A 12,652-nucleotide genomic window follows, 5' to 3' on the forward strand; every position below is an offset into this window, starting at 1 on the left:
CATCATTTATCCTCCTATAATATTTTAAAGATTGTCTTAGGTCTAATTGTGGGTAATGCTTATAGACATTGAATTGAAACATTGATTCAATTAATTTTTACCATAAGCATACTAAATTTAAATTAACAAAGACCAACTTAACACATATTGAAACATAAATGAGATGGCTAGGGTTACACACCTTAAAATCAACACCATGCGAGCTTTAATTAATATGATATTATGTCATAGGACTACAAACAAAGAGCTAAGATTGGAAGCCAAATTAGAAAGTAGAGGCAATTGATATATGAGAGTCTTGAGTGTTCGGGATGCAGTTATGACAACAATCCTATCGAAGGGCACAATGTTGTCTTAATTCCTTTAGTTTTGTCATGAGATGAGAAAAGTCTTCAATACTTGCATTACATAAATTCACTTGATGATTCCTAAGGTAAGAAAAATAATGGTGTTTCATTATCCATTCAACTAATGGTATTTAAAGTAAGAAAAACAATGTTGGTGCTAAGGAGCACCACAAGGCTTGCCATACAAGGATTGAAGTTCAAGACTTATGCCTTAATTAAGCAGCAAGTTTGAGTCAATAGAAAAAGTAAAAGAGAAAACAAGTTCTAATAGATGAGGTAAGGTGGTAATGATTGTCCTTGAATTGATTGTTGATTGTTGCTAAAGCTTAATGCAAGTTGATGTGTGTCTATGTTGGAGAATGCACTTAGAATGTGTTTTTTACAATGGACCACTTGATTGTTGATGTTAATAGTGGATGGCCAATGAGTAATTACCTACAAGAGGAAAATTTATTTTGGTGCTTCATGTTATTCCATTATGTGATCATTTGATCAATTTTCTCATATGTAAGTATTCTACGATGATGCAAACCTAGAAACGCAATTTTACGTGCCAAATAATGTTCAAATCCTTTAATTGTTAGGCTTGGAATACATGACTTCATATTTTTAAAAGTGAGGAAGACAATCTAAAACTAGTGATATTGTGTGATAAAAAGTTGGATTACATCTTCGATCAATGCAACATCAAAATAATCAAATTATATGAAGAAGTTACACATCAAAGATATCAATCGAAAATGATATAACATGACAAGTTCTCCACATAGTGATTGACCCAATGAATTCAAACCATAATAAAATGTTAAGACAAATTTATCATAAATTTGAAGGTTAGATAAATTCTAAACATAATGATGTGAGATAAAAGTACATTGAATTGAATCACAAATCAATAAATACATCAAAACAATCAAATTAAATTTTTAAAAATATTCTCTAAAAACATGAAACATAAAAACCTCTTAATTTTTTTTAAAATTCTTCTTCTCCTCTACACTCCATGAAATATGATTTACCATGAGTGGGTGTGCTTCTAAAACGCAGATGATTTTCAAAAGTGATTGCATGGAAACATTAGAAAACTTTTTAAATAGTGAAATAATCCTCGCATTACTATTTCATCCTCACTTCAAGCTCCTCTAAATATCTTTTTCCTTCATAGCGACCGCTCCCCAATTTCAGGGAAAGATTTGATTTTTTTACAGTTTTGTTTTAACATGCAACCCAATTTTTAAAAAAGTCGCAGCCATGATTGGAAGAATAACAATAAGCCCCGTAACGGTAAAAATTAGAGATGGGTTTGAGTGACGAAAAATAATGTAACCCTAAATTGTCAATATAAAACAGTCTCGCATTCACATGACATGTGTCATCCATCTCACCATCCCGAGATAATTGCAGAGACACCATTTTGGATTTAGCAAAAGACAGCCTGTATCTCGTGCACCATCTTGAATTTGTCTGCTAGATCCCTGGAAAACCTAACAACCAGAAGCCCACTTCATGTGACCTTCTGCCTAACAGTGATAACAAAGTCAACTTGTTCCACCACTTACAAGTTGTTATCACTGTGAGCTTTATTTTGAATTAAGTAGTATTAGAGGTGCAGTCATTAGAAAATTTAGAATAAAATATCGGTAAATAGTTAAAAGAGACCTCCCAAACTAGTAAACCTGCAGATCTAGAAGATTTGTAAAATTTAATATACTGACATCATTTAGACATCCGAGTCTCACTAGAAATACCCACATTATTTCCAAAGAGGTCAGAATTCTTGCCCTCTTTTCCTTCAATACATTCCAGAGAGGTCAGAATCCCCAACAAACAAAGCTGACAGGTTAGAAATCCTGCGGACAGATTGAGGAATCTGAGATTCATGAACGGTACCTATATTGAAGGAACAAGGTACAGTTACCTTTTTGGAGGAGGCTAGAAGTCAAACAAAGCAATCAGAACAGGCTTGATTGGTATCAGAGGTTACAAGATTACAGACAGGAGAACAGATGAGATAAAGTACAAGGTTGGTTGATTTTAGAGGTGAATTGATCGATATTTAATGACTAATTTTGTGTCTGAGAAAGAATAGCAGATCTCTCTGTTTTAAGCTTTGTTCTTTGTTGGTTAGATTGGAGGAATAAAAGAGAGAGGGATCTGTCTTGGGTCAGAATGGGTTTGATTTGAAAAGCTGCTTTCTGAATTTGTCTTGGATAATCCAGCTTGGGGGTTTATTGGTTAAGAGCTTAAAAGTTCTTAGGAAGTCCAAAATAAGGGTTTTCTTTATTTTAAATTTGGGTGTGCAGAGTTTTGATGATGGATAAACTTGGGGATGAGATGAATAAGGCAGGGGTCTTATCCACGAGGAATTCAGCGGAGAATATTGAACTCCCAACTGAAAATTTAGCCAATTGTGATGATAATTGTGATCAGTCGTCTGGGACGTTTGGCACTGGGATTGAGGATTTTGAGGCTGCAGAGAAAGTGATCCTCAAATGGGATATTGCTTCTGAGAGTGCAAGTCAATCCATGCTCTTTGAAGGGCAAAGAGAGGAGGCTGAAAACTATCTGAAGATGGTGGATGAAGTGCAGAAGCTTATGGACTCTGCATCACTGTCAGAGGCCAGTGTGAATAAAGCACAGAACTTGGTGCAGGTGGCAATGGCTCGCCTGGAAGAAGAATTTAGACAGATATTGGTTCTTCACAGTGATCCATTGGATCAGGAGCTGGCTTCCGATCCATCCTCAATGGCTTCCTATAGGTCTATGGCCTCATATAGGTCTAGGACTAGCACTGGCAATGAAGGGTTTCTAGACAGGGAATCAAATAGTTCAGATGACGATGATGAAGGGGCAGAAGAGGAAGAAGTCGCTGTATCACATCCTCTGACTGAAGGAATTTGTGAAATGGATTTGATTCCTCAGGATGCCATTCCCGATCTGCATAGCATAGCAGAGAGGATGGTTTCGGCAGGCTATTCAAGAGAATGCATTCAGGTATATGGAAGCATCAGGAAATCTATGGTAGATGAAAGTCTACAGAGACTAGGTGTTGAGAAGCTCAGTATTGGAGATGTGCAGAGATTGGATTGGGACATACTAGAAGGAAAAATTAAGAAATGGATTAAGGCTGCCAAGGTGTGCATCAGAATGCTTTTTTCCAGTGAAAAGAGGCTGTGTGAGCAAATTTTTGAGGGGTTGAGTCCTGTGGGAGAAACTTGCTTTGCTGAGCTTGCAAAGAGTGCAACAATGCAGTTGTTTAATTTTAGTGAAGCTATAGCCATAAGCAGGAGGTCTCCTGAGAAGCTATTCAAGATCCTTGATCTATACGAGGCTCTCTCAGAGCTTTTGCCTGACATTGAGATTGTTTTCTCAGACGAGATGTGCTCCAGTGTGAAGACTCAGGCCTCAGAGATACTAACACGTTTGGGAGAAGCAGGCAGAGGGATTTTCACAGAGTTTGAGAATGCAATTCAGAGAGAGACATCCAAAACACCTATTCCTGGAGGTACAATTCATCCTTTAACCAGGTATGTCATGAATTATATTAATTTTATTTCAGATTACAAAGAGACCTTAATGAAGCTCATTGTCAACAAACCCTCTCAGACTTCAAAGTTCCTTCCTGAGGGGCTTATGGATTCCATTGAGGAGTATGCTAGAGGATGTGATTCTGGAAATCGGTCTTTGTTATCTCTGCATTTGATTTGGATTACTGTCATTCTACAACACAACTTAGAGGGCAAGTCCAAACTGTACAAGGATGTTTCTTTGTCACACCTCTTTATGATGAACAATGTGCACTACATAGTTCAAAAGGTGAAAAAATCGGATCTGCGAGAACTTATTGGGGATGACTGGTTGAGAAAGCATTCAGGTAAGGTGAGACAGTGTGCAACAAATTATCAAAGAGCTACTTGGATAAAAGTGTTGTCTTGCTTAAGAGATGAGGGCATTCATGTGGGTGGAAGCTTTGGTAGTGGAGTATCCAAATCAGCTCTCAAAGAGAGGTTCAAGAGCTTTAATGCTGCATTTGAGGAGGTGCATAGGTCTCAGTCTACTTGGATTATCCCTGATCCCCAACTGCGAGAGGAACTTCGCATATCAATAGCAGAGAAGTTGCTACCAGCCTACAGATCCTTTTTAGGAAGATTTAGGAACCACTTGGAAAGTGAAAGGCACTCTGAAATGTATATCAAATACTCACCAGAAGACTTGGAGACTGCACTTGTAGACTTGTTTGAGGGTTCTCATGTGTCCATTCATTTGAGGAGAAGATCCAATTAACATATTTAAGCAGCAACTTGCATGTTAGCCGGGGACTCTATATCTATCCTTATTTATAAAACCCATAGATAGAACAACTTAGAGCTTCCTTTTCCCTTCCTCAATAGTGACAGAAGGAATATTGTACTGAAGTAGATACCTATTATGTTGAAAAGTAAATTACCTATCCTTGTTCCATAGTTGAAGCTCTGTAAAACTTGCCAACATCCAAAGTTTAGTAGCATACTTGTCTGAATGTTAAATGATTCCCAGGTTGAGCTCTAGAGTCTGAGCAGTTTTTTAGCTGAATCCTAAATAGATCTCATTTTGAGATCTTTACTGTGTCACTCAAAGTGGGTTCAATATTATTGAGTGAAGAAGTTTATTAGCTGAATTCTAATAGGTCTCATCCTGAGATCTGAAGATGGGTTCAACTTTGTTGGTTGAAGTAGTTTCTCAGGAAAATCCTTGATATATCTGATCTTGGCAAGGCAAAGTGAGTTCAATATGGATGACTGAGGTAGCTGTAATTCTTCAAGGGAGAAGAAGTTGGACACAGGCAACTGATCTCACCACCTCTTGTCATGTGGGTATTCTATCCTCAGGGCTTTTGCTTCATTTTTGTAAGATGTTGAATTTGTTATTCATTCAGACTTTGTACGCAGGTCTAATAATCAGCATCTGAAAAGTGCTGGTCCTGGCATGCATGTCCCATGCACATTGGTGTTTGGGCAATAGTTGCTCACATAATCTTCATAATATAATATGTCCAGAATTTGCTATCATTTTTTTCCTTTTCTTACCAAGCTCAATTATGACTAGGCTTTACTTTGAAATGGGTGCTAATAATATGTTTTGCACAAGAAATTTAAATCAAATAAACAGCACTAGGCACCCACCCTGCATCTGCACATGCTTTTGTTTTCATCCCATTATTACAAATTTATATATACATAACTGTTTTAAGAACAAAATTGTATGGTGGACTAGATAAATGAGTCTGTTTCTCAAATAGTAAATTGCATTTAGAAGCAGACAGCCATCCTAGCTAGGTGGTTTTCCTATTTTTTTTGTGCTTCTGGAAAATTATAGGAGCCTCATGCAGTGAAATAGTTATCTAAACAATATAGTTTTATTTTGAAATTTAGGGAGGTTGTTTTCCTAAATTCTTTGTGCTGCTTGAAAATTATAGGAGCCTTATGCAGCCTTATGCAGTAAAATCAGTTATGGAAAGTTGGCCTAGGTTGGCTAAGTGGTGGAGAATTTTTTCTCTTGAAAAAGATGTCACAAATTCAAATCCCGCAGGGGTAAGGTATGTACTCTTCGTTTGTATCACAGTTAGGTACCTCTCGCAAGGAGTGTAGGGTAGTCACATATTACTATAAGACATCTATAGACCCATAAACAGATCTCTTATATTGTGGACTATTAAAGGATCCATTTCTATTTTCATATATCCAGCAGAGGTAATGAGAAAAACAGCAGCAGTTGTGAATTTGGAAAGCGAAAAAACAAAAAAAAAACACATATTACCTAATGGTCCCAGGGTGGGTGCTGCTTGACTTTTCCTAGCTTATTCTGATAAAGTTATAGACTATTTTAGCAATGCTTTTCAGAAAGAAGGCAGTGAAATAGTTATCTAAACAATACATTTTTAGTGCTGCTTGACTTTTCCCAGCTTATTCTGATAAACTATTTTAGGAATCCTTTGCAGAAAGAAGGCAGTGGAATAGTAATATAAACAATACCTTCTTTATTTTAAAATTTAATTTCTATATCCTGCAGAGGTAATGAGAAAAACCGAAGCAGTTATAAACCTGGAAGGGAAATAAAAGCAGCGATTACCTAGTTTTTCCAGGGTGGGTGCTACCTGACTAGCTTATTCTGGTAAACCATTTTAAGAATGCTATGCAGAAAGAAGGGCTCTTTGAACAATATCAAATTTTGTCTTTGATAAGAAAAAGGGGATTCTTATACTAATCATATAGTGATGGTGAATCTCAAGCTTCATACTAGACCTATTTGTGGGCATGCTTAACACATCAGTTTTATCTCTTATATGCATGGGCATACCAATATATAGTCAACACTTCTGTTAATACGTAAATATTTTTGAAGTATGTTGAAAAACGTATTGTGATTTTATTAGGACACACATTAACTGTGTTATATTAGTGATAATGTTTCCACATTAACTGTGTTATATTGGTAATAATGCTTCCTACTGTAATGTGACTCATTTATTTAACAATGATATATTAACTTTTTTTTTAAACTGATCAAGTATGGTATGAATGTATGTATTATGATATATATTTGATGGGAATATGTTTGAATAATATGGAGCTTAGCTTTTGCCCACATAGATGTGGTCTCCCGGATGGGTGGCTACAACTCTTTGTAAGTGAACTTTGGTTCTACGCAAAAGTTTCAAATTCTGAGGGCTAGAAGTTAATTGCACATGCACAGAGGTTGTAATGAGTTTTATTCTCGAGTTACAATTACTATCTGGTTAGATTTATATTATAAGTTGTATTTCATGGAATATTTATCTGTCAATAGCTCTACATTTTACTCATTTACATAGAGATTGAGTGGTGACTTTTTCATGAGATTATTGGTAATGGACTATTAAGCAGCAGTTTCATATATGAAGTTTTGGGATTTATTGTTATACAATAAGTGATTGCATTGTTGAAAGTAAGGTGAAGAAAGCTTATAATATTAACTTCTTGATGTAATTACAAATCTGAAAACTAAATAATCAAATCTGAAATATGAAAGTGATTGCAACATTAAATACAATATAAAAAATCAGTAAACAAATAAGACACTAGATTTACATGGGGATTACCCTTTCACAAAAAACTCTACCAAAGATAGAGTGCAAGTATATTATTAATCTTTAAAGGAGAGATTTCTATAATAATACACTTCTCAAACCAAACCCGGTAGAACTTGGATGACTCTAATTTATAGCAAATTGAGAGAGGGAAAACCACAATGGTAACTCGAAACAAGAGGCAAAAAATCACTTGCAAAAACCCATGCATAAGAAAGTAGACAGCCATGAGACACAATAAAATATTATTTTCCTTCAAATGGCTTCAACATGGGCACCTAACCCATAGCCACTCAAATCTTCAGCTTTTTCGTATGCTTAGTAACTCCCGAATGATTGTTTTCACCTTCCAATCTTAGATGCTCAAGGCATGACTCTTCATATTCCCAAAGTGGATGCCAAGAAGAGAATTTTATTCATTTTGTCTAATCCCATCACCTACATAACTCCACCTCTTGAAAATGCAATATATTTATCTTTCATATCCTAGGGAACCCTTTCTAGGGAATATGGAGACACATGAATGACATAGCGTTTGCAAGATTAATGTCACCTTATCCTAACACTCATGAGATGAGGAAAAATAGTTGAAGATAAAATTAAAATCTTAGTATATGATAATTACAAAATCTAGATTATGTTTTTTCTTAATATGGTTTGGGATCTCTAATGTGTGTTAATGTGCTTTGATAATTAAAATTAATGTGTAGTCTATTTTGTTTTGGTTTGTGTATAAGGACTTTTTTTTTTAGTATGAGTAAATTAGTAATAAGAATTACATTTGTTTTAAATGTTTGATAAGTATAAATAGTTCAGAAACACCTTGAAACAAAGAGACGTGGATTAATTGAATATTACTTATTGTCTCCAAGTCCATTAGTGTTAAATTATTTAGAAATTTGAACTAAATGAAAAATCGTTTAAAAATTCCATTTCTCACCTAGTTTTGAATAAGGATTTCTTGGTCAATTCAATGTCAAATTTGATATGGCAAAATGGCTTGTACAACAATAAATCACTCCAAAAATCCTCAAATTTAGGTGAGTAACTATTTAGAATTGAAAATATTTAGGCTAAACCCTAACAATTGTTCATGTATTTCATAATTCCCATTGCTTACCTCTCAATGTGAAGAATATGACTAAGATCTTATTGTTTCTATTATACATAAATAATCTAATTGCATAGATGTTTCATATGTGCGCCAATGGGTTTTGTTTTAGATGGATTATCATTAGTTCAAATGTATACAATGGATTGTTGAGAAGTCAACAACACAATGAAAATATTAAAAAGTGATCAAATCTTATTAGGAAAAATGTATTTAATCATAAAATGGAATACCAAGAGCAATTCTAAAAATATGTAGACAACATAAAAATTGATACAATGAGAAAAGTCATTTTGGGTATTAAAGCTCACCAGCAAAGAGAGCACAAGATTCTATTAATCTCAAAAAATAGAGTGCATCAACACATTAAATTCGTTCTTTGATTCAACAATCTTTTGGTAGAGTAACTTTGCTTTTAACTTGAAGTATAGAACTTCCATGCCCAACCTTAAATATATAAAATTAAGGCGGCCTTAAAAATCACCATAAAATAATACCATGGTCCCATAAATGTTTTCAAAATAACATGGTAAAAATTCTCATGACTCACTAAATGAGTGGCTTCCAAAATAGATAGTAACACCCTACATAAGCACATTTAGACATATTGACCATAATGGACAATAATAATGCTCAAGAACTCCCCCATGAAACACTAGCTACATCTCACTCACTAAATTAGGAAGATAAGACATTATCTCTTAAGTTTGACCATTTCAATGTGATCCCATATTTAATGCCCATTTGAACAATATTATAAGTAATTATGGGATATATAATAATTAAGTATCATTGCAATATCCTATGTGTGTTTTTTAGTTCCATGATTCTTAGAGACGCATGCATTATTTATTATTTAGGAATAATTAAATTACATTAAACCTTTAGGATCTAAAAAGTGTATAGCAAACCCAATCCTAGGATTCTCTCACTTGATGTTTACGTAACAAAGACATAATAGTTGCTTTTGCTTCATCTTAAGATAGAAATTTGGTGTTGGGATATAACTGGTGCCTTAATATTTTAAGGGAAATGCATTGTTTCATGATACATAATAACATCTATAAACCTCTTCACGAGGATGTAGTTTTGATGGTTGGGGATAGGCCTTGGAAGTAGCCATTGGACTATGAGGGCCTCCTCTTTCATTGCCAGTGTTGCTTTGCTCTTGGTAACCTAGCTTAAGGCTTCTTTTTGCCACATTGAAAATGTGTTACTACTTGGTGGAAGGATGCTAAGGATGATCACTTAACCATTGAGGTTCCCTTAGAGATTGACTTTGCTCAGGATTCTACTGAGCTTGTTGATTTGGGTGTTACTTTGGTGTGCCTTGATGTACCTGTAGTGATTCCTCTTGCTCCCAGTTTGGCCATGTTGGATGCTCCTTCACAACCACCATATTCTTCGGTGGTCAATAATATGACCTACAATCTTGTAGCCCCTCTTGTGGTTGTTTTTGATCCTCTAGTTGGGGGGTCACCTCTTGAATCCCCTTGTAGCAAGGTGTTGGATGATAGCATTGTGTGGATGGTATTTTGTATAAGGAGGAAAGATCTTTCTCCATCTCCCCTTACTCTTTTAGGGGTGGTGAAAGAGATTTCTATTGTGAAGGGTCGAGACCCTTGTCTCTTGCTGGTTATTGTCTTCGGTCTCTCTCTCTCTCTCTCTCTCTCTCTCTCTCTCTCTCTCTCTCTCTCTCTCTCTCTCTCTCTCTCTCTCTCTCTCTCTCTCTCTCTCTCTCTTCTTTATTGTCGTCGTCGTCTTCTTTTTCCCAATCTAACCTCTCATGATATTCGCTCCTTTTACCTTTATGGTTGACATGTAATAGGTTTGGGTCCTTCCCATGCTTATATAATCAAAGCAAAGACAAAATAGGGTAAAATAGAATATTTTTTTTAGGGTATAGCTCCTTTGTATAAATATAATTTATCCATGTTGATTGGGTTAGTAAGAAAGTTCACTACATTTTCTAAAGTAGCATTTTTTTTAATATTTGAACCTCTCATCTTCAATCATCATGTGAACAACATGGTATTAAACATCAACATGCTTAGTATGAATGAATACTACATCTTTTTTTTGTGTCATAGTGTGCTTTAGCTATCACACTTGATCTTCACTTTCTTGTATTCAAATTTAATACCTAACACAAAATTTGAACCACAGTACCTCCCTACAAGCATGTGATGTAATCATGTACTCTACTTGTGTAGTGGAAAAGAACATCCACATGGTGCCTTTTACTAATCTAATTAACATCTTAAAAAAAGTGAACACAACAATTAGTTGACCTTCTACTATCCATATTTTTAGCCCAATTTGCATTATAAAGCCTTACATGTCCAACACTTTACTCACATCATTTTAGTTCCATGATACAAATATTGTAATTAGAAGTCCTACAAAAATATATGAGCACCCTTTTCATGTAATTCTTATATTCTCTATTAGGGGTTGGCCATAAATATATTAAGAACTCCGTGAAATAAAATAAACAAAATTATAGGGCATAGCCCCTTTGTATAAATAGAATTTATCCATGCTGATTGGGTTAGTAAGAAAGTTCACTACATTTTCCAAAGTAGCATTTTTTTATATTTTAAACTCTCATCTTCAATCATCTTGTGAACAACGTGGTATTAAACATCACCATGCTTAGTATGAATGAATACTACATCAATTTTTTACGTCATAGTGTGCTTTAGCTGTCACACTTGATCTTCACTTTCTTGTATTCAAAATAATACCCAACACAAAATTTGAACCACACTACCTCCCTACAAGCATGTGTTGTAGTCATGACTCTACTTGTGTAGTGGAAAATAACATCCACATGGTGCCTTTTACTCATCTTTATATTAACATCTTAAAAAAGTGAACAAAACAATTAGTTGACCATCTCCTATCCATATTTTTAGCCCAGTTTGCATTATAAAGCCTTATATGTCCAACAATTTACTCACATCATTTTAGTTCCATGATAAAAATATTGTAATTATAAGTCCTACAAAAACATATGAACACCCTTTTCACATAATTCTTATATCCTCTATTAGGGTTTAGCCATAAACATATTAAAAACTTGGTGAAATAAAATAAACAAAATTTTAGTGCATAGCCCCTTTGTATAAATATAATTTATCTATGCTGATTGGGTTAGTAAGAAAGTTCACTACATTTTCCAAAGTAGCATTTTTTTAATATTTGAACCTCTCATCTTCAATCATCTTGTGAACATCGTGGTATTAAACATCAACATGCTTAGTATGGATGAATAATACATCAATTTTTTACGTCATAGTGTGCTTTAGCTATCACACTTGATTTTCACTTTCTTGTATTCAAAATTAATACCTAACATAAAATTTGAACCACACTACTTCCCTACAAGCATGTGTTGTAGTTGTTGGCAAATGCACACTCCAATGAGAAATTGTAGGTGATTGAAGGTATTGTCATTGATGGCAACCTTACAATCATATGATACTGGTAGACACCGGCACCGACAGACTCTACACTGGCATACAGTTCACCGACACCGAAAAGAAAGATTACTGGCACCATGACCGACAATAATTTTGTTTACATATATTTTGTATTTAATTGTAAAATCTTTTTGTAAGACAACATGGTAGATTGTAATAAGACTCATATAAGTATGAGATCTTGTAGATCATTTAGAAAAAAAAAAAGATATGGTTAGGTAATTGCAGAACTAATGTGCGAATTATAAGACAAACTTTGGATAAGAGTTTATGATTATTGCAGAGCTTAAACCGGTACTGAACCTGGCATAGCAGGTGCTCATCTAAAACAGTACATGACATTGGATTTGTATAATCCATTTTTGTAAGTCAGTGAGACTTCTTTTGTAACTGAGCAGTGAGCTCTAGGCACTTGGCCTTCCTGCATGTGCATGCCCCTATTGTAACAGTAATATTCTCTTATTGGCCAGTAAGCGAATATTGTGGGTCACAAATCCCACCGAGGTTTTTCCCACATTGGGTTTCCTCATTAAAAAATTATTGTGTTATGGTGTGTCTTTCATGTTGTGGTTGTTATTCTTATTTACTGCATTAATTATGGTTT

General features: G+C 34.8%; 1 protein-coding gene across 1 annotated transcript; it reads left to right on the plus strand.

The window, feature by feature from the left end:
- The first annotated feature begins 1,740 nt into the window (after positions 1–1,740).
- LOC131053688 (exocyst complex component EXO70B1) lies at positions 1,741–5,395 on the plus strand. Its single transcript, XM_057988294.2, has 2 exons — positions 1,741–5,196; positions 5,276–5,395. Exon 1 carries the CDS (start codon positions 2,658–2,660, stop codon positions 4,629–4,631), a length of 1,974 nt encoding a protein of 657 aa, XP_057844277.2. The 5' UTR covers positions 1,741–2,657; the 3' UTR covers positions 4,632–5,196; positions 5,276–5,395.
- Positions 5,396–12,652: the final 7,257 nt, after the last annotated feature.

This window comes from Cryptomeria japonica, chromosome 2 (genome assembly GCF_030272615.1).
Source record: "Cryptomeria japonica chromosome 2, Sugi_1.0, whole genome shotgun sequence".
Taxonomy (NCBI): domain Eukaryota; kingdom Viridiplantae; phylum Streptophyta; class Pinopsida; order Cupressales; family Cupressaceae; genus Cryptomeria; species Cryptomeria japonica.

Excerpts from the sequence above, each read along its gene's own strand:
- LOC131053688 (XM_057988294.2), top strand. The coding sequence starts at position 2,658 with ATGATGGATAAACTTGGGGATGAGATGAATAAGGCAGGGGTCTTATCC.